Source organism: Fukomys damarensis, unplaced genomic scaffold (genome assembly GCF_012274545.1).
Source record: "Fukomys damarensis isolate Sample0158 unplaced genomic scaffold, DMR_v1.0_HiC HiC_scaffold_25, whole genome shotgun sequence".
Classification (NCBI taxonomy): domain Eukaryota; kingdom Metazoa; phylum Chordata; class Mammalia; order Rodentia; family Bathyergidae; genus Fukomys; species Fukomys damarensis.
Genome location: NW_022900937.1, coordinates 18,161,636 through 18,184,311, shown reverse-complemented (window position 1 = coordinate 18,184,311; position 22,676 = coordinate 18,161,636). Strand labels below are relative to the sequence as shown.

Below are 22,676 nucleotides of genomic sequence, written 5' to 3'. Positions count from 1 at the left end.
CACAACAGCCAGACAACAACTTTCTACCACTGTCTGCAAAATGTCCTTCACCCAGGCTTCTGCTTTGTTCTCCTGATGGCTCCTTAGTGCTTCCACGCCCCGGAGCGGCCCTGGGCTCCGACCTGGACTGCAATCCTGGAAGTCCTAACAGGACTGTGGAGCTAAGGTCTTGGGTTAAGGGTCACACCCCCCAAAACGCAGACTCAGAGGCTGGGACGTGAGACAAGAGTGGATTGGGTCCCCAGCAGAGGAGCTGGAGGGCAGCAAGGGGCAGAGACCGCACTGAGCAGGCGACCGTGGGGGCACCCGAGCTCAGCCCTGGGAGCTGGGGGGTGGTGAGCTGTGTCTCTGTCGCCTCGTTTCTGGGGGTTACAGCTTGGGAAGGCGGCGGGCACCTAAGGGTGCCACCTGCCAGGACTCAGGGCACACGCTTGGCTCCCTGAAGTGGCAGCAAGCCTGTCCCCTTGGAGGAAGGTCCTGGGTGTAAGGCCCTCTCATGGGAACAGCCACTCTGTTTGCAGAGCTGCCCTCCTAGGGACTGCCCAGTTCAGCCACACGGCAAGGGTTCCAGCCCGACCCTATCCAGGGGCCAGGGACACAACCAGGTACCTCAGCCGGGGCCATGGGGAGGGGGCTGAGCTTTGGCTTTTGTGCAGCGTGGTGGAGACAGGGCTGAGAATCGGGGTGCTCAGAGTTTCTGCTGGCTCTGTAAGAACCCAGTGACTCACTGGGGCCTTGGTTTCCTTCTCCACAAATGCTTGAAGATGGAGCAGCTGATATTCCCAACCAGTGGTGTTCATGGAAAGGAGAGCAAGGCAAGCAGGCAGGGAGTCCCCTCACCAGAGCCCTTTTCGGGCGCCCAGGGCTCCTGGGCTGTGCTTTCCCACAGTGCTGGAAACTGAGGCACAGCCTTTTGTCAGTCAAAGTCACCACTGTCCCACAGCTGGAAGGGGCAGTGCCAGGCAGGGTTGGGCAGTCCAGATCCAAAGTCCACGCCATGAAGCATGATAGTCTCCTAAAATCCACCAAAGAAAGTAATGGGGAATTATGTGAGGTCTTAGGTCAAAAGGTGCTCCTTACACTGTGTCCACAACCGGAATCAACCAGGTACTCAGTAACGGGGAATAGTTCAGCAGATTGTAAAACAGCCCCTGGACGGTCCTTCATATACCCATGAAAATTATAGTTGTGAAGACATTTTCAGAACTCAGAGAAAATGATTTGTGGTAGTTATGTCACCTTGATTGTTTTGGGAGCCACCTGGGGGATGAGGAAGGCGAGTCTCTGGTGTGCACGGGTGGGTCACGGAAGTGTGGCCTGGGGGACTGTATCCGGCCCTGCCCCTTCCGCTCTGGAACTGTTCGCTGCTGTGCTTCCCGGTGCCCGAGCTGAGCGGCTCTGCTCTGCCGTGATGCTCCACTTTGGCGCCAGCTGACCATGGATGGAATCCCCTGAACCATGAGACAGGTTAAACCCTCCTTCCTCTGTGTCAGGGGTTTGTCCCAGTGACGGGAAAGCTGGATCGTGGGCAATAAGTGACGAAAAACGTGGTACACAGGTGTGACACACACACGTGGCCCCGGCTGCTGGCGCTCCATCTGTCTGCTGCTGGACAGCGAGGAGGGACACACGGCCTCTCTTCCTGGGGCCACATTTACTTGTTGGCGCCTCATTCCACACACGCCTTTGCACTTTGAACACTGACGTACTACGGAGTAGGGCACAGACTGCCCCCTCTCCTAAGGTCAGCACTTCTGTACTCACGGTGGCTCTGTGAGCTGTGCCTCAAGCTCAGCGTCAGGATCTCCTCCCTCCAGAGGCCGCCGGGTGGAAAGGTGGGGCGTCTTTCTTGGGCACAAGTTAATCTCTCATTAATACAACTTCCTGTGGGGCCAGGCTCATCCGGCCCCTCTCGGACCCTGACACAGGGCAGAAGGAGCTGAGGACACAGCTGCTCACTTTACGGCAGAGAAGGACAAACTCCCGGGTCAGTTCAGGAGCAAGAGACCTGGAGTCTGTTCCATCGCCCTGTCGGACACGCCTTCATCCAGACACAGGCAGCTGGGACAATATTCAGCCCCCATCTGCCAGCAGGGACATGAACCCTTCGTCCCCTCCTCCTGTGGTCAGGCAGAGCTCAGCATTTGTGGCAGGGTGGCCTCAGCAGCCATTAGGGTGAAGGTGACAGGGAGCCCACACTTCCTGCTCCGCAGAGGCTGCAATCCGCTGCAGTGCTGGGCGGGGAACAGTCCAGAGCAAAGCAGAGCTCTGCAGCTGAGTGCCCAGCTCAACTGCATCCTGGGCGGCTCGAGCTTCGGCAGGAAGAGCCAGGAGAGTCCAAGAGGGAAGCTAGGGGCGGTGGCCCGCGCCCCTGCCCTGGGATCCTGGCAGGTGACAACAGCGGCAGCCAGACATCTGGCACCACCGACTCCCTTGCCTGCTGTCCCCACAGCCCCCACAGGAAGCGCCGGCCCGATCTGCTCCCAGCCTCCAACTCCGAGGTCAGTAACCGCGTAAGTTAGTGGACACATCAGGTGTCTTCAAAGTGAAAGAAGGTCCTGAGAAGAGTGTTCATGGCAGAGCTTAAAAATATGTTTATATTACCATGGCCAGAGTGTTTGGTATTCGTAGATCTGGAAAATATTTCTATTTAAGAGTTATCTTCAAAAGTAACGTCGTTTAAGTGAGTCCATGGACACAGCGCCTCTCAGTTCTTCTTCATTTCCTCCTCTCCTCCCTCCATCTCTCACTCCTGCTCATTTGCAAAGGATCTGTCTTCATTTCCTATCATCTGTCTCTGATTTTCCTCTTTGTTTATGCTTTATACAAAAGTAAAATTGTTTCTAAAAAAATAGCATCTCTCCCAAGGTAAATATCATTAAGAGAATAAAATGAAAAGCCACTTACTAGGAAAAAACACTCACAGAATGCACACCCATTAAAGGGCTCAGATATAAAACATACAGAGACTCTTAAAACCCAAGCATAATACAAAAGCTAGAGCTCTTACACAGTGATGGGAAACAGCACACTGCTTTGGAAGGCACGGGCTGGCACATAGGACCCAGCATCTGTGCTCCAGGCTTTTGCCAGCTGATTTCAGAAATTTGTCTGCACAGAACCTGCACGTGCACCTTTAGAGCAGCCTTGGCCATTACCATGAGAGACCGGAAGCAGCCACGATGGTCTTCAACAGGTTCACGGACGAGCAAGCTGGTGCATGCGTACAGTGGGGCTCTAAACACACACTGCCGAGTAAAGGAAGCCAGTCTGAAAAGGTGAAGCCATTTACAAGACGTCTGGAGAAAGGCCAAACTGGTACACATCCAGGAACTGAGGTCAGAAGGGCAGGGACATCCGAACGCCTGTGTTCCTTGCAGCACTATTCACCACAGCCAAGAGATGGAAACCACTCAAGCGTTCACTGATAGATGAATGAAGAAAGAAAATGCAGTACCTGTACACGATGGAATACTATGCAGCCTTAAAAAGAACAAAATGCTGTCACTTGCAGCAAAATGGATGGAGCTGGAGTTCACCGTATTCAGTGAAACACGCCAGCCGCAGGAAGGTGAGAGCCACATGATCTTGCCCAGATGCGGAGTCCAACAGAGGTGACCTCAGAGAGGCTGAGAGCAGGAGGCTGGGGACCAGAGACTGGGGAGAGAGAGGGAGGAGAGAGATGGGAAAGGCCGAGGTCAGGGTGCTAAATTACAGCGGGAGGAACAAGACGCCCTGCAGGGCAGGGTGAGCACAGGTAAGAGCACTGTTCTCTACTTTTCAAAAAGCTACAGCAAAGGATTTTGGGGATTTGGGAAGGTGGCACACGCCTGTCATCTCAGCACTCTTGGAGGATGAAGCAGGAGGATCACAAGTTCGAGCTCAGTCTGGACTTAGTGAGTTAGCAAGACCCTGTCTCAAAATAAAAAAGGACCAGGTAGGGACCTAAAGGTGAAGACCTTGGCACTCAAAAAAAAAAGAAAAGGGAAGGGCCGGGGTTTTACCTCAGTGGCACCGTACCTGCCGTGAAAGCACAAGGGCCTGAGGTTGATCCCCAGTACTTATGGCGGGGAGACAGAAACAAAAAATTTTTTGAAGCTTTTAACCATGAACAAATGCTAAATATTTAGCTGGGTGTGGTGGCACATGCCTGTAATCTCAGCACTTGGGAGGTTAAGGAGGATCTCCTCAGGGTGAGAGCCTGTCTCAAAAAACAAACAAACAAACAAAAAACCAAAGAATCAACAACTGGGATCTCATCCTATTAAAAAGCTTCTGCACAGCAAGAGAAGCTACCAACAGTGTGAAGAGACGACCCACAATGTGGGAAAAAGTCTTTACCAGCTGCTCCTCAGAGGTCCACTATCTAGAATATAGAAAGAACTTTAAAAAATCATAGCTCCCAAATTTAAAGACCCAACCCAAAAATGGGCATCTGAAACGAACATACATTTCTCAGACAAATAAGTAGAAACAGCAAACAAACATATGAAAAAATGTTCCACATCACTGGTCATTCGAGAGATGCAGATGAAAACAACACTGAGATTCCACCTCACCCCAGAAAGCATGGCTGCTATCAAGAAATCAACCAATAACAAATGCTGGTGTGGCTGTGGGGAGAAAGGAACTCTTTTCCACTGTTGGTGGGAGTGCAGACTGGTGGAAATCAGCTGATTTCCATTTATTTTGAGACAGGATCTCACCAAGCTGCCCAGGTTGGGCTCCAGGTGTGGAAATCAGCATGAAGATACCTCAAACAACTAGGAGTAGAGGTCCCATTTGACCCAGCTATTCCCCTGTTGGGTATCTTCCCACAAGATTTAAAAGAATCATATCACAGTGATCCATGCACACCCATGTTTTTAGTGGCACGGTTTGTAAAAGTTAAAACTTGGAAACAGCCCAATTGCCCATCAACTGGTGACTGGAAAAAGATTTTTTTTAAAATAAAATGGAGTACTACTCAGCCATAAAAAATGGGAAACTAGAGACGTTTACAGCTAAATGGATGCACATTGAGGCCATACTCAAAGTAAATAAATAGGTCACACGTGTGTTAATACTGAATACTTTCTGTGGTGTGAGAAACTGAAGGTGTAAATAAGGATTAAAATGTAGAATAGATAATGTGAAATAGAAAGATAAGGCCCAGAGGGGAAGGGGAAGTTGGACGGGTAGGGCAAGAGAAAGGAATAAGTATGAGAAAAGGAAAAAACAGAACATAGAAACAAAGTCTTTGTAAATAGGGAGGGGTGGAGGGATAGAAGGGAATAGGGGAAAAAAATGTTAGGTTTGGTTTTTTTGTTTTTTGGTATCAGGGATCAAACTCAGGACCTTGCACTTGTGAGGCAGGTGGTGGAACCACTGGACTAAATCCCCTGCAGTAGGGGATAAAAATAACCAAGATATATTATGTAAAGGCACAAATTCCCAAAGATGAATGTCAGCATATCGTAAACCTAAAATGTACCAATAGACTTGATAAATTTTAAAAAATGATAAATGGTTAAGGAAACAGATACGTCAAGCATGGTACTTAATAGAAATATGCATTGAAGTGAAACACGGTACCCCGTTACTATGCGCAGTTTTGGTTTTATATATCAGTTAAAATAAATTTAATTAAACTTAAAATATATATTACAAACAAATTTTATATAACAGAATATATAAATGAAATTTGTATATAAAAATATAAAACCAAAGAGACGGGTTTCCAGAGGTTGCAGAAGAGGTGGCCGAATGACCGGGGACCCAGAAGGACTGCTAAGGACAGTCAAAGTGTCCCTTAAATATTGGAATGGTGACACAGGGGGTCACACCTTTGTCACAGCCCACAGCACAAAGAGTGACTGTCAATGTGTACAGAGTGAGAGGTCACAGGTCAGCAGGGCTAAGTGATGCACGACTGTCATCCCAGCACTTTGGAAGGCTGAGGCAGGAGGGTCGCAAGCTGGAGCCCAACCTGGGCAGCTTGGTGAGATCCTGTCTCAAAATAAAGAAATTTTAAAAAGGGCTGGGGATGCAGCTCAGAGTGGAAGTCCTGGGGGTGGCGGGAAGGGGCTGGAATGGTCAGCACGGTATCGGGTTAGCCCGGGACACTTCAGGACGGACTTGTGTCGCTGTGCATGGTCACGTGATAAAGAAGCACTGAACTGTACTCGCTTCAGCAGCACATCTACTAAAGGAGAAGCTCTGAGTCGCGAGCCAAGCAGATGAAGGGCCAAGAGTTCATGGCACTAAATGAGTGACTGAGTGAAGGAAAGAGGGAGAAGAGACAAACCTCAAGCACAGAACAGATCATTCATCCAGAACGGGGCTCCTCCGGCAAGGACGGGCTCCCTAGGTGACTTCCTTCCAGAGTGTGTCACGGGAAGGGGACAGAGCCGTCACACGCACACGGCCGTAGCCCTGTGCCTTTCCTCCCACGGCCCGGGGCAGCCCTGGGGAGGCAGCAGGCCTAGCACACACAGTCACCGGCGACTGGGGCAGGCCATGAAGCTGTCAGAGCCCAGAGAGGGCCGGGGGACACGAGGAATAAATGTGCCATGGTGTCCCGACAGGATGAGAGAGCGGGAGAAAAATAACCCTAGGTAAGGACGGTGCAAATCCGAACACAGCGAGGGCTTGGTTAACAAGACAGCAAGTCTTCACCCTGAGCCTTCAACTGACCAAGTGAGTTACAACCGGCCCTCATGAACGAATAGAGTTCGTAAGTTGAGTCCACTGTACAAACCTTCTGTCTTCCCAAGTACAAAACTACAAAACACAAATTTTCCCAATTAAAAATCAAAGCGTTGAGCCGGGTGTGGTAATGCACGGCTATAATCCCAGCACTTGGGAGGCTGAGGCAGGAGGATCACTGTGAGGTCAAGACCAGCCTGGTCTACATAGCGATTCCTCATCCCACCTGCAACCTCTAGTCCTTCCCAGCAGCGGTCTAGTTGTTCAAGCCCAGCACTCTGTGGTTTCTGCCATGCTGGCTTTTTCTACCCTCTGCCCTCCAGGGCCCCCCTTCCAAGGATCCCTTCTACCTCCTGTCTCCATGTGATGTTCAACCTTCTGGGTCTGATTTGTTCCATCTAGCAGTCCGGTCTCGAGGGACATCCACTGTCCTACAACAAATGACTCCAATGGTTCAGAAGTCCCAAAACTTACTGTGGCACCCTCGTCCAACACGAAAGATCTTCATCAAGGGTGTGCTTTGTTGTTCTTTAACTTACTGTCTTCGCCCAGCGTGTCTTGGAGATCTCTGTGTCCCGCGGCTCTACCCGATTCTCCCAGATGGGTTTTTCCTGCAACACAGCGAGGGAAGGTGAGCCACAGGCGTGACCGGCACGTTGTTCACCGCTGCCGAGAGGTGGATGGGCCCTGGAGACACAGGGCTGAGCGAGAGAAGCCAGAACGATGATGTGTATTTCCGCGAACAGAACTATCCAGAGCAAGCGAACGTCCCAGGACAGGAAGCCGACCTTTGGGTGCCAGAGAAGCGGGTGTGGGGCGACCGCCTACCAGGCACAGAGTTTCATTTAGGGGAACAGAAACGGTCAGGAGCTAGACAGTGGAGACGTTTGGAACGCTGCAAATGGACTTACACCACTCAGTCAGACTCTTGTGTGATGAAAACCTGACGAATATTTCACCACACGCACACACAAATTGGAACAGCCAGGAAAAAAGAGCAAACACAAACCACAGCCCTCCCCCCAAATTGAAAACTAGGCCTGGCCAGTTCCACAGCATTTCTTCTAAACTTCAGAAAGACTAATTCTCAGGCAAATTATTCTGCAGTGTAGAAATAAAGCCTTTCAATTGCTTTTGAACAAAATTTAGAAGGCTCATTTATGAAATGTTCAATCCCATTGCAAACACTTAAAATGATTTACTAAGTGATTTTTCAAAAACTCAAACATGAAAAACTGTTAATGAAAACAGACAGCACAAGGCAAAAACAGACTGCTGCAAAAAGAAAGCTCAGCAACACTGACCCTGTCTGTATTTATTTTTTAAATTTAATTTATGGTACATTCTAGGTAGACAGTAAAGCTACATTCATTACTGGGATCTTGTACCTTTACATGCCAGGTCTTGGTTCTCATTTTTTTCCCCTTGTCCCTGCCCTCCCTTCACCCCCTCCTCCCCTCCCCACCTTCAAACACTTTAATTCCATTTTTACATTTTCTCATATTTTTTTCCTTTTCCCTTATTCCCCTTTCCCTATCCTTCTCACTGTCCCTACACCTTTGGTCCTTTTCTTCCTATTTGCTAATTGTCCCATTAGGCTCTTGAGTATTATAGTTTTTTCACACCAGAGAAACTATTCGGTATTTATACACTTATTTCTTATTTATTTCACTTAGGAGTATATCCTCAAAATGTACCCATTTACCTATGAATGAATCTACTTTCTCATTCTTTATGGCCGAGTAGTATTCCGTTTTATAGAAAAACCACATCTTCTTTATCCAGTTTCCAATTGATGGGCAGATGGGTTGTTTCCAAGATTTAGCTATTACAAACTGTGCCGCTGTAAAGATGGGTGTGCATATATCACTGAGGTATGATTCTTTCACTTCTTTTGGAAAGATACCCAACAGAGGTATGGCTGGGTCAAATGGAACCTCAAATCCTAGTTCTTTGAGGTATCTCCATAGTGGTTGCACCAGTCTGCACTCCCACCAACAATGGAGAAGGGTTCCTTTCTCCCCATGACCCTGTCTGTATTTAAAATGTTGATATTTTGTTCATCATGAATTTTTTTCCATTAATTTTTTTTTTCAGGTTTGAGACAGGATCTCACTATGTAGTTCAGGCTGAACTCACTATGTAGCCCAGGCTGGCCTCAGACTCACAGCGATCCTCCTGCCTCAGCCTCCTGAGTGTTTGGATTACAGGTGTGCAGCCACCAGACTCAGCTTGATTTTTAACATAGAATTGTTTAAAAATGACTATTTGCATTGATAACTGAGGGCTTTTTGGTTCTTCCTTAGAATTTACCCCTGGGGCAGCTACCACGCCGTGGCCCTGCCACCCAGCTGAAGTGCACTGGTACAGTATTCATCACCTTGGTGACAAGTCCTGGGTGTAGTTATTCTTTGTGTGTGTGAATACATACATATCGGTTTCTACCTCAGCCGATGCATCCTCCCTGCCAGGTGCATCCCGATTTTCTATCATATCTGCACTACCATTAATTCGCAGTTCATTTCTGCTCCGTGCATTTCTTTTTTCTTTGTTTGGTACCGGGGATCGAACTCGGGTCCTTGAGCCTGCGAGGCAGGGAGCAGAACCACTGAGCTCAATCCCCGGCCCTGCTCCGTGCATTTCTTGATTGGCGATGAACGTTATTTTGACGCTACCAGGGTTCTAGCAAAATTTATAATCCTATCTGTAAGCATAAATAAGTGGATTTATCTGCTGCGTGGAACTTTTCAACTGACTTTGCCACACTGCTCCGGCCCGCGTCAGAGGTTTCGCCCTCGCAGAACCGACTTCCAAGCGCTGCCCTTCGGCCCCACCGCGCAACCACCCGTTTCTCTACGCGTAGCCCCGGGACTGGGCCTGGGGGGGCTCGCGCGCCCCCCCTCCAGGCAGCTCTCCGTACTGCCTGTCCCGCCTGGACGCCTTCCGCGGAGCACCAAGACGTGGGCACCTTCCCTCTAGGCTTGGGCGGCCCGCCCTAAGACTACTGTCCCAGACTCACCCGCAGGGATCTGCTGGCTTCGGCCCGCGGGACCTTGACCCCACCTCGAGACCAGAGCAGGCGGTGTGAGCCCTTGGGGACTCTTCCCTGTCTCCGTGGCATCCTACATGGTGGGAGGAGACACAGTCAGCGAGAGGTAAAGGGGCTTCTGGGGTGAGGCGGCTAGGAAAACCCCTTCCATATCTGTTTTACTTAAAAGAAGGAAAAGCCCTAACTTACGGTGGGGACTCACCTAGAAACGAGTTCCTAAGGGACTCAGCATCTAAATCTGTCCTTTTTCGGAAACTAGGAGACACGTGTCCCGTTCAGAGGGGTGGCCTGTGGGTGGCTTTGTCGCCGGTGACCATCACTTCTGTCACAGACCTTCCCAAAGCGACGCAGGGGTCAGGAGGCCAAGGTGCAGCTTCGTCTTCTGTGCCCAGCGCTTTTACACCCCTGATGCCGTCTGATCCTGACAGCAGCCCTGTCGGTTGATATTATCATTGTCGTTTGACAGGTGAGGGCCTGGAGCGAATGAAGTGACCCCTTTTATCTGAGGGGTGCATCTTCCAAGACCCCCCATGGAGGCCTGAAGCTGCGAATGGTGCCAAACTCTATGAATACTCTGGGCTGGTGAGGCCTTGGGTTCAATCCCTGGTACTGCACAGGGTGGGGGTGGGGGTGGTACACTTTTAAATACTGTTTTCTTCATCTTACATATCCATGATTTAATGTATGTACTTTGTTGACTGTATTCTTTACTATATCTGTTTGTAAAATATTTTGGTGGTTGTTCTGGGATTTTCACATACATTCTTAACTTCCCATGGTTAGTAGAAATACTTAGAATAAATACTATTTCAATGGAATGTGGAACACTTCTCAACAAGGGATTCCATTTGTCCTGCTTTCTTTATTTTATTTTTATGAAATATTTGTTTGGTTTCTTTTTTTTTTTTTTTTTTTTTTTTTTTTTGGTACCAGGGATCAAACTCAGGACCTTGTGCTTGTGAGGCAGGTAGCAGCACCACTGAGCTAAATCTCTAGCTCCCTTTCCCCTCTCTTTATATTTACATTCAGTCTGCATTGAAAACCTCATCAAACAACGTCAGAATTTTAATTTTCAACCATCAGTCATATTTCAGATGAAAGAAACAGACCATTTACTCAGACATTTGTCATTTTTGTCCATACTTCATTCCTGTCATTCCACATTTCTGTCTGCTGTCATCTCTCTTCCACGGGAGGAACCTCCTGTGCTACTTGTTCTAGAACAGGTGTGCTGGTGACCAAGTCTCTGGGCTTTCCTTCATGTCAGGATTATCTTTATCTCACCCCCTTCTCCGAAGGATATTTTCACTGGGTATAGAACTGCAGGCTGGTGGTCCTTTTCTTCTAGCACTTCGTAAATATTGTTTCACTTCCTGTGAGCCTCCCTGGTTTCTGGTGAGATGTTGACAAACGAGTGTTCTATTTTTCTCTGACTACTTTGGAGATATCTTGGTCTCTGAAGAAGTTAGATTATCATGTGCCTAGGAGTGGATTTCTTTAAACTCATCCCGTTTGAAGTTTATGGTGCTTCTTGAACCTATAATTTTGAGAAGTTTTAAGTCATTCTTTTTCCATTCTTATTTTTTGAACTGTGCTTTCTCCGCACCTTCTAGGCCTCTGATGACATGAGCGTTTGTCATTTTGGTATTTTCCTACAGTTTCCTGAGACTCTGCTCAAGGTTTTTTTTTCAATCTTTTTTTCTCTCTGTTGTTCAGATTGGATAATTCCTGTCGATCTTTCCTTCTACTATCAGTTCTTCCATTCTGCTTTTGACCCCACCCAATTCTTTTATTGTTTTATTTCTGGTTCTATAATTACAGTTTGATTCTTCTGTATACTTCTTATTCGTTGTTTTTTAAAAACAGGGTCTCAATATGTAGCCCAGGCTGGCCTAGAACTCATGGTGACTATGGATCTTATTTAAACCCCAAGGAAAATATGGACTTTTGATTGATCTCATGGTTGATTTTAATAGACGATAGACCTAGGCGAGGTCCAGGCTGCAAGTTCCAAGTCACTTTTTGTGGGCTCTGGTTCCAGTATGAGCTCAGTTTCAAAGCTTTCCGCGGTGCAGGCCAAGTGGCCAGTCTGGGACCTGGGTGATGGTCTGTCCCACAGTTCAGGTCTCAAACCTTTGCACATTCTTTGTCGGGACAGATCCAGCCACGCACACTGGGAGAACATCCTGAGGGTCATAAAGTTATAGGATTGCTTTCTCATGCTCTCTTCTCTCCACAGCGTCCTTAGCCCATTCTGGCTCCTTGGAGCTCCCTTTCTAGCAGGGACTACAGTTTCCCAGCTCTGTCATGATTTCTTAGGATTTAATTCTCTGTGGTCTTTTTCAAATTCACCTGCTCACTTCTGGTAGATTCATTAATTGGTCACACGAACCACACGAAATCGTTTTACACGTACAGACATCAGTGCTCTTTCTGCTGACTTGAATCTCATTTAGCTTATTTTCCCTCTGTTTAGTACAAATGTATACACGTGGTGATCAAAAACACAGTGAATGTCTAAATTTAAAATACATATTACAGTAAAAGACCCATTGCCATGAATTCCCCTCAAAATCTTCTCCCTGGCTTCAAACACAACACATCCCACTATTTCAGCCACTTTCTGAAGCAGCTCTGGAAGTCCTCTTTCACGAGTGTCTTTACCTGTGCTGTCGTGGCTACCTTGATGTCCTGACTGGATTCCAACATTTACCTTTCATGGTCCTTTTGACTTTGGGGAAGAGCCAGAAGGTGCATGGTGTCAGGTCCAATGAACAAGGTGGATGAGGACCCACTGTCATGTTTTTCTTTGACAGAAATTGCTGTCAGCATTTTGAATTAACTCAGGACATTGAGGCAGCCATAAAAAGACGCAGAGGAAGATGTGAGGGATGGCGCTGGAGGAGAGGTGAGGGTAAGAGGCCAATGCAGTCAGCAACTTGCTCAAATTGGTGGGACAGCTGGACCCAAACCCAAACTCGAGCTGGGCCTGGTCCCTTCCTACCAGGAGCTTGGGGACCAGTGGATGGACAGGCCCCATATATCTGCCCATGGGTGGCAGCCACTGGGGAGGTGCAGGGCTCACCCTGGCCGGCAGAGTCAGCCTTTCTGGGTAGGCCAGGCAGTGACCACCCCTCACTTCCCACAGGTCCCTTCCAGTCAGGGACAGCCGACTGTTGGGCCGGTGGCCTCCTTAGCTCCTCCTTGCTCCCCTCACAGATGTGTCTCCTGATAAATCTCCTGCATGGCCATCTGATGAACATTGGCTTCAGGGGGGATTGGGGTCATTTCCAGGTCCTCACCCTGCAAGCCAGTCCTGAACATGGCTTGTTTTGTTTTGTCTTGCAACAGGGTATGTATTCCAGGCTGGCCTCAAACTCCTAGTGATCCTCCTACCTCAGCCTCCCGAGTGCTAGGGTTACAGGCGTGTGCCACTGAGTCTAGCTCTCCCTATGGCTTCTGAAGTTACTGGATGCCCGTGACCGGAGTGCCGTGGCACAGTATACCAGTGTGTACTGGTCATCCTGCCTGGGATTGGCTACCCCCAATGCCCATCTGAGAGGCAGCACCAAGTCCCCTGACCCTTGAGGCCACCCACTTACAGGAAACCCCAGTTCAGCTACTCTGCCCTCAAGCAGAGGACACAGCTGGGCCTGGTCCTGACTGGAGGTCACACAGAGATAGTCCCACACCCGTGTCTGTCTGTTTTATTACTCACAGATTCATCAAGCACCTGCTATGTGCAAGATGCAGGGACAGCAGAGTGTCCCAGACGTGGCACAGGCTTGGAGACAGCTGGAAAGTGGCAGCTGTGTTGGACACTCACACTCAGAGCCAGCCAGCCAGGCTGCAGTCGTGACTGCCAAAGCCCCCAGAGGCAGAAGGGAAGAGCAGCAGCCGGATGCAGTGGAAACAGGGACGTCCCAGGCAAGCCCCCAAAAGGCCTTGCCTCCCTGCATTTGCACCAAGGACTGGCTGTGAGGGAGGTTCTGCACTGTACACAGGCTGGTGTAGATACTCCAACCACGGACACGGTCCAGGGCGGCGTGACCACTGTGGCCACCAGAGGGCGCTGCAGACATCCCAGCGCGGGAGAGCCTGCGACTGAGCATAAAGACCTTGCCCAAGAGAGGCGGCCTCAGGGATAAACTGTCCACCTGGCTCATTTTACATGTGGGGAAGCTGAGGCTCAGAGAGGAGGATGGTGTGACTAAGGAAGGGACACAAGTTTGATGTGACCTAGTCCCTCTCTCTCCCTCTCTCTCTCTCTCTCTCTCTGTACCAGGGATCGAACTCGGGTCCTTGCGCTTGCGAGGCACGAGACGGAACCATTGAGCTAAATCCCCAGCCGACCTGGTGTCTCTTAAGGTGCAAAATGAAAATCAGAATTAGCCCCACATGGGGATCCAGCCCTCTTGGAGACTGAGGCAAGAGGATCTCGAGTTTGACCCAGCCAGGGTGAGTGACTCAAAATAAAAAATAATTGTTTAAAATGGCTGAGGAGGTAGCTCGGTGTGAAGGCCCTGGGTTCAAACTCCAGTATGAAAGAAAGAAAGAGGACGATCAACAGAATTAAGACAGAGAGCAAGACATGCATATAATCACTAATAACACTGCCTCCCAAAAAGACCATCAGCATCTGTCACGGGTGACGGGTGACGTCTGCACCAGCGGGTCACTCTGGGACCGAAACACACCACCCGCAACCAACGTCTTTCCAGTGTACGAGTCCCCCTGAGGGTTGCATACATCCGGCCTGCGGGGGTCCTGCAATCAGGGACCCTGAGCCCCCACAGGAATCCCCAGCATCAGGGCCGCAGGACAGCGCGAGTCCTCCCCCGGGACTCTGCAGCTGCCCCTCCGCCCTCCCCTGCCTGCGCCTCTCCCAGCCCCGCAAGCGCGCACCAGCAGCAAACGGCCCACTGCAGAGTCCGCGAGGCCAGGGCAGCGTTAGCACCGCGGCCCTGCGGACGGGGCTGAGACCCCACCTTCCCTCTGGAGCTCGGAAAGCCGCCCGGATCCCACACGAAGAAACCGACGGGTGTTATTTGCGGCAGAATATACCCAGCATTTAGATGTCCGCAATGAGGGCAGGATCGTACTGATGATGATGACTTCGCACTTACTGAGGGCTACCGCGGGCGCAACGAGCTCTGGCGAGGACTTTAAGGAGGAATTAATATCATCACCCCCGTTTTACAAAGGAGGAAACTGAGGCACAGAGAAGTTAAGTGATAGGGTGAGGCTCTGGGGCACCCCCTTTGTGGGATTTATTCTAAATTAAGATGTGCAGAAGTTTAATGCCATGGGAAGTCTCTAGGGTCTCATGTTGTAGGAAAGTGTGCGTGTGTGTGTACACACATACGTGTGTATGTGAACAATAAAATACGTAACAAAAGAAAGTTGTGGCTGAGCACACCCGGAAGTCCACGGTGCTTTGCGCTGGGACATGAGCTAACAGGTGATCTCTGTTTGCTCCTTCGTACCTCTCTGTAGCTCCCACATCCTCCGCAATAAGCAGGCACCCTTTTAAGTCAGGAAAAGAAGCAGGCGTCATATACTGCCTGTGAGGAATCTGCGAGTAAGAACTCAGACGCTGTTTAGGTATGAAGGGGGTGCAAATCCTGGAAGTACTTTTTCAAGCTCAGCTCTGAGCTGGCCTCCTGGACCGAGAGGCTGTTTTGTCTTCAGGGATCCATCTGTCCACCCATCTACTCGTTCACTCCCTCAGACCAGGCTCACTGCTGGCCCTCTCTGAGCCCTGCCCGAGGGCCTGAGCACAGGGCAGGGCAGGGGAAGGTCCGGGAGCAGAAGGACAGCACAGGGGCCCTTTGGGTGAGGAGCACCCAGGGTCCATCAATGGCCCCAGCATGGGCTGCAGCTGCCGGCCACCCGATCAGAGCTGTGTCCCAAGAATCAGTGAGCGAGTGGACGCACAGCCAAAGAAAGAAAGGAGGAAGACAAACTACCCGTAGCCTGGAACCCAGGTGAGGCCTCGACACCTCTGACTTGTAAAGGGCTCATAAAAACAGGGAAGGAAAAGGACCACAGTGTCCACCCTAGAGATGTGGGCTTAAACTATGAACAGAGGAGCCAGAGAAAAGCAATTCGAGCGCCCTCAGCTCCACAAAAAGATCATCGACATTGCTCAAATAAAAGAAAGGCAAATGAAAACTCCTTGGAGATTCTATTTGCCACCTATCAGATTGGCAGAAATCCACGAGTGTGGCAGGCCTTGCTGGCGGGAAGGTGGCAGAGGATGCTGCCAGGCGACGAGGGGGACACAGGGACCACAGCTGGCAGGGCAGCAGGCAGCAGTGGGCAGAGGGCATCCAGCCTTTGACTCCAGAGCCTGGGGCTGGGACCTCAGCCCCGAGAGAGGGAGGGAGACAGACCGGCAGACAGGTTATTGTTAGTTCATGTTTGCAGCACATAATGAATTAAATCAACTTACGGATAAAGCGTGATTGGTTTAAATTCATAGGTATGGGTGGACACAAAAGTCCAGCCTTCTTAGGGCCAGGGATTTAGTTCAGTGGTGCCGCTGCCTGCCTCACAAGCACAAGTTCCCAAGTTCGATCCCCAGTACAAAAAAAAAAAAAAAGTCCAGTCTTCCTCCATATACTTTATTTTGTAGGACAGACTTTGAAACCATAAATGCAATTTTACAGAAATTCCTAAAAACCCCAAAGACAAATGGAGTGGGTCAATCTACTCAATGTGTTAGTAATCCACCCACCAAGGGAGGAATTATACGAAATGACTTTCCAACAAAGGACCCTGAAGATGCATAAACCAATCCTGATACGTGGGTCGTATTTGCTTCCTGACTGAAGAAAGTCATGAGCCACAAAAAACAACTCCGGCATCCATGGGACACCAGGGAAACGTGGGCAGCTGCTAGATATATCTGATGCTACCTGGTAGGTCCGTGGCCTGCCTTTTATATATAACAATGGTGTGGCTTTATGAAAAAGGCAGGACACTGAATAGGAATGAAATCATGGGATGTCTGGGACTTGCTCCAGAGATAATTTAGTTATGGAGGCCGGGAATGAGACCAGAGGTGTCCCTCACAAAGCCAGGGGATGGGGCCAGGGAGGCGCTGGGCCGCTCTCTTTTTGGAGATGTTAGAAAATGCCGTGAACACGCTGAGGATGCAGCTTAGGGGCAGAGTGCTTGGCTAGCATGTGTGATACTCTGGGTCTGATCCTTGGTGCTTCAAAGAAGGAAAAGGGGGGAAACAGAGGAAGAAGGGGGGAGGAAGGAGGGAGGGAAAGAGGAAGGAAGCAAAGAAGTGGGAAAGGAGAAGGGAAGAGCTGACTTGGTACCTGGTAAGGGTGTAGACAAGTTCAACCGATACATCACAGCTGAGGATACAAAATGGCACAGTCACCTTAGAAAAGCAGCTTGGCCCTTCCTTCCTTTCCTTCTGTCTATACTGGGGATTGAATCTGAGGCCTTCTCACTGAGCCACACCCCTGCCCTCTTCCCTTTGTTTCAGACAAGTTCTCTCTAAGTCATTAAGCAGACCAAGCTGGGCTTGAACCTTCAATCCTTCCTGCCTCAGCCTCCCAGAGCATGGGAAACACCCACTGAACTTCCAAGCCAGAAACCCACTCTCGCCATCTACACTAGAGAAACGAGAACTTACACTTGCCTAAGAAGCCATGCTTCCTGTGAGGAACAGGATTCTCCCTGGTGCTTTCACATTCACAAGAGAATGTTCAAATATTAAGGTTCTTTATTGCTTTGGAAACAGACAGCTCTTCTGAATCACGGTTTGGCAGCTTCCTGTAAAGCTAAACATAAACTTCCATGTGACCCAGCAACCCTACTTGTAGGAATCAGCCCCGGAGAAATGGAAATCTGGGTTTGCACAGAAACATGTTTACAGAGGCGTTATCTAGAATTCCCAAACCAGAAATAATCCCAATGTTCATCACGTGGTGAGTAGATAAGTGAATCACAGTCCATCTATGGAGCTCAATACAACCCAGCCCTACAGAGGAACAGACTAATACACACAGCACCGCAGATGCCTTGCAAAAGTGTTTATGCTAAGTGACAGAAGCCAGAGCCCTAAGGCGGCAAACTGCATGATCCCATGCATGACTGCTTTGCAAGAGGCCCCTCCTCCAGAAAGCACCTGGCTCTGCCTTCCTGAGACCTCCTAGGAAAGGCAAAAATGGGGGGAATGAAAACAGATCCGAGCAGGCACAGGTAGGAGGGGTTGACAGAAAAGGGGAGGAAGAAATATTCGACCTGTTCCACGTTTGTAAGATCTTGTAACTGTGCCTCTAAAGGGGACGAAACTTCCCATACCTCAAGCGGGCACTTGATCAATGATCATCTAAGAGCTGACTGAACACCTGATGAATGAACGAACACACAGCAGCACCCTAGGAGGAGGAAGAGGTGTGGACAGAAATGTCTGATGGGGATCTGGGGGGACCCAGGACCTCCATGTGGAGGTGACCAGGGCACGGCAGGACGGCCAGAGCAGTGGGCAAACTCTTACTGAGTAAGGAGGGACGGGGCGAGCTCAGATCTGGAGAGTGGAGGAGGGACTGGGTTAAACAGAGAAAGAAAAGGGCCAGGATTTAGATCAGAGGTTCTGCTGCCTGCCTCACAAGCGCAAGGACCAGAGTTTGATCCCCAGTACAGAGGGAGAGAGAGAGAGGCTTCCAGAAAATTTTTCTCTCCAAGGGATGCTGCAGAGTGATTTAATGTTGACCTGAGGCTACCCGAGCTCTGGAGAAACACAAACAGTAGTGAGTTCAAGCCCAGCCTGAGCCACTTAACCATTTAGCAACTTAGGGAGACCCTGTTTTGAAATTTAAAAAGGCTGGGGAACGTAGCTCAGGGCAAAGCCCCTGGGTTCAAGCACCAGTACTGAAAAAAAAGTCCAAGTGATGGCATAGGTGAATCATAATGAGGCGGGCAGAGGGTCTCACCTGCGACCAGGTCTGCAGACTGACTGGACAGCTGCTGTTCCCGGGGACTGTGGGGCCATGTGGCCTTGGGTGCTCCCTGCACCTTTCAGCCACTGGTTCCACATCTCAGCGGCCAGGTGGTACCCAGAGGCCCCATGGTGCAAGGGGACTGGGGTCCGCCCCACCGTGGCAGAACTGAGCTCGTTGAGCAGGGATGGTGTGAGATGGGGCTTGAAAAGCAGGCAGCTTGTACATCCCGCACCCCACCCGGCTGTGGCACGTGGCTCCTCCATCCAGGGGCTCTGGGGACAGAGTCTGGGAGGAGGGCAGAGAGGCCCAGGGTGCAGGAAGAGCAGGTGGTGACTTCCCAAAGCCACCCAGGAAGGCAGGGCCAGGTGGCTTCCTGGAGGAGGGGCCTCCTGGAATGCAGAGAGCTGTGCTGCTCTTGCCAGGGGCCTGCATCTGAATCTGGGTTCTTCTGTGACTTCCTACGCACCTCCCACCTTCCCGGGGCACCTTCCTGAGTTCCTCAGGTGCAGCTATCCAACATGGTCATGAGGGACCCGAGAGAGGGGAGGCCTTGGGTTGCCAGGAGCTCAGGAAGATGGCAGTAGCTCCCTACATCCAGAGGCCACATCCTAAGGAGCATGGTGCCAGAAGGGGACCAGTCTCAAGTGGGGGAGGAAGAATCTAAGCACCAGGGAGCTAAGGAGAGATTGTATCAGACCAGAAGCTCCCCACAGAGCAGGGGCTTTGTGGGACCTGGGGTCTAGGGCTCCCTCTTCATAGCCATGTGAGTCTTTGGGTGAATTTTCACTGTCCCCAAGTCACGCCGCCCTTGGGCCTTACTGTCCCGTGATGCATGCTGAGATGAGCATGGATGAAATAATATGACATCTGGGATTCACTTCAAAATAACCTGGTGGCTGGAGGGATAAAAGGTTTCTAAGAAGTGCAGTTGGCCCTGAGGTGATGGTGGCTGCCATGTTGCAGGGCCCTTGGCACTGGTCTCTCTTCTGTTTCTAGGTCCACTCCCTGCCTGGGCCGAGCCCTGAGGCCTCAGCTTGTCCCAGACTCGGCCACCAGAGGGAGCCCCTACACCCTCCTGGGTGGGGCTCACACAGGAACCCTGGTCTGTAAAACCAGGTAGCTCAGTAGTGGCCGGGCTCCTCCTGCTGCTTAGCTCCTGGAGGGCCCAGCTCCTGCAGCCCTCACCTGTACCTCACATGAATCTGCCTGGATCGTAACTTGTATTTTTTTCATTGTTCACCTAAAACTCAAACCTAGCATGTCCTGAACTACAGAGGCAGGCCTACTGCCAACAGGCCATATCTCCCACCAAAACAACCACAAAGTCCTCTATTTTAAAACAGGACCTCACTGTGTAGCCCAGGCTGGCCGCAAGCTCACAAGACTGCCTCAGCCTCCCAGGGCTGGAATTATAGACATAGTCCACCGCACCCAGCCCAAATTGTAATCTTTATGGCCCCGGTACCCCTCCCTGAAGACAACTGCCCAAAAGCAGCTTCTAAACTGCTTAAGCCCCTTGTCTGATTGCAAAGGTTTCAGGACCTTTTAGAGCGTACAATCTGCCTGGCCACTCATGGCTGGCATGCAGGAGGACAGAGAAGCAGGTGCCTCCTGACTGTGAGAAGCCAGCCTTTTCAGCTCCCGCTTCCCCCCGACAGTGGGCAGGGCTTGGCAGGAAGCAAATGTGCCAGGGCCTCGGCTGGCAGCCCCCCCTGAGATGTGCCCCATGGTGGCAGGAAGAGGGGCCCTGTGCCAGCCGCCTGCTGCCCCCATGGCCTGGGGTCCAAGTAAACATTTGACCAGCTCGGCCCCAGCCCTCGCCCACGCCAACACTTGGACCTTGTTCCTGACTGGCCCCTCTGTCTCGTCCTCTGTGGCTGGCATCTCAGCAGGGCCCCGGAGGCCTGGGTGACCCTGAGCCCGTTCTGAAGACGGGCCCAAGGGAGCAGTCCGGCAGCGTGGGGAGCCCAGGCAGACAGGCCGGCGACAGTAAGGCAGCCACCCCCCAGACACCCAGAGTGGGCCACAGGCTGCGCAGCCACAGGGTGACAGGGAGCTGGGGACGGGGGCGCCAGTGACACGGCTGCTTTGTTCTGCACTGGAATGGTCTGAGCGACTGACCAGGGCTCCTTCTTTGCTAAGAAGCCACAGATAAGGCCGGCGACAGGGTCTGATGATGGGGCTGTCACAGGCTTCCTCTCAGACAGGCCCCATGTCTGAGGTCAGCCCTCCTGGGGTCCCTGCCCTCTGTGCTCCAGGCCTCAGGGGTCCTCAGAGAGCACCCCCTGACCCTAGGATCACTCCTGTGAAGAGAGGGGCAGATGGGGCTGAGGTCCCGGAGCTCCAGAGTCGCCCTGTACACACACCCTTTCATGTCACCAGCGTCCCCCAACGCCAGCTTCTGTGATGGGCACAGGGATGGGGACAAATCAGACAAGGTCCAAGAGCACAGGGGCTTCAGGAAAGAGCAGGCTGAAGATCTGACCCACCCAGGCCCCTCCCAGCCCCAAAGGGACCCTGCCGGAGGAAGGGGGACTTTCTGAGGGACTGAGGGTTCCTGGGATGAGACAGCCCCAAAGGCCTTCTGCCAGGAGTCACCAGGCAGATGGAGGAGGTGCCCCAGGGAGATCTGGATCGCACTGCCCAGCACTCAGGGGGGCAGGTGCCCCGTAGGCCCTGCCCGGGAGGATGCCCCTGACAGCAGCAGTGACTCCTAGGGGCATCTTGGTGGCCACCCAGCAGGTGTGGGCCAGGGCGGTCAGCCTGCCCTGTGGCAGCTGCAGTGAGGCCTTCCTGCAGTCCCCAGAGGGACCAGGCTGGTCCTGCAGTGTGGCCCAGTGTGGTCAGGGTTGGTCTCTGCCCTGTCTGGAGCTGCAGCCCGACGGCCAGAGGGCCTGATGCCTCCATGCCTGGCAGGAGAAAGGCGGCTCCCAGGTGGGCAGAGAACAGCAGAGTGCGGTTGCCACATTCCTGCCCCTGGGGACCTGGGCCTTCGCCACACAGGACCCCCAGAGCCTCCCTCCAGGCCCGTCCCCAGGCCCCTGAAGTCTTCTCCCCACCTTGGAGGCCCCAGCCAGCCAGCTCTTGGGGAAGCTCCAGGCCTGCACCCTGCCCCAGGCCGCCCTACACCTCGGTGGTCCCGTTATGCCTCCTCTCCGCCTGCCCTCCCACCCCTGGCACCCACGACCCTGGAAGCAGGTCTGTCCTCAAGCGTTCACCGCCTGCATCAGCCCAGCTCCACCCCCAGGGACTTCTGGTCCTGGGAGAAAGCAGGCGGAGCTGGAGCAAGGGACCCATGGTTAAGTGAGGACAGAGCAGGTCGGGAGGGATTGACCAGGCAGCACACGTCAAGATGCGAGCCCAGACCACGCAGGTGGGCAGAAGCTGTTGGCCACGTGTGGGGGGCTACTGTAACCCTGAGAATGGAGACTCGGGGATGCCAATGAGGGTCTCTCTGCCTGCACCTGGTGGAAAAACTGCTCACCCCTCTTCTGTGCAGGGTGTCAACGGTCCCAGGCTGAGCCCAGGAGGGGCCCTGACCAGTGGGTGGAGAGGGAGGCTGGCTGGAACCCAGGCAGCTCGGCCCTCAGCCTCTCCTCCTCCCCCACTGCAGGCTTCCTGGGTGGCCTTGGTGAGCCACAGCCTCACGCTGGGCTTGGGACGGTGGGGTGGCCGGGTAGAAGCAGAGGGGACACTGGCTGTGGCCCAGGCAGGTGGGGTGGCGCAGGGGGTGAGTCTGGCCCTGGAGCTCTCTGGGGGTGAGGGGCTGGAGCTTTCGCTCAGGTAGGAGATCCGTGTCGCCCCCACTTCTGTCGCCCCCACTTCTGGGTCTCTGCCACACAGCAGGCCCCCAGACCCGAGGGCCAGCCAGTTACCAAATTCTGTGATGACAAACACTGTAATTTTCTCATCACCAAGCACAGCAGCAGAAAAAGTAAACCAAAATTAAGAAAAAAAAAAAAAAAAAAAAAAAA

The 22,676-nt window shown here is 51.7% G+C and overlaps 1 protein-coding gene across 7 annotated transcripts in view; it reads right to left on the bottom strand.

Moving 5' to 3' along the window:
• Smad6 (SMAD family member 6) overlaps positions 1-22,676 on the bottom strand; it is a 160,945-nt gene that overhangs the window by 38,525 nt on the left and 99,744 nt on the right. For 6 of the 7 annotated variants that reach the window (XR_002026003.2, XR_002026004.2, XR_784116.1 and 3 more), the window contains 2 exons: positions 7,227-7,298; positions 7,038-7,118 (listed from right to left, as the gene is read on the bottom strand). Coding sequence is in view for 1 of the 7 variants with exons in the window: in XM_019210530.2 (XP_019066075.1) it covers positions 7,038-7,118; positions 7,227-7,298 (153 nt within the window). In the remaining 6 variants the exon portion in view is untranslated. Of the gene's footprint in view, positions 1-7,037; positions 7,119-7,226; positions 7,299-9,706; positions 9,810-9,938; positions 10,170-22,676 lie in introns of all 7 variants that reach the window. The other variant, XR_002026005.1, reaches the window with a different exon arrangement.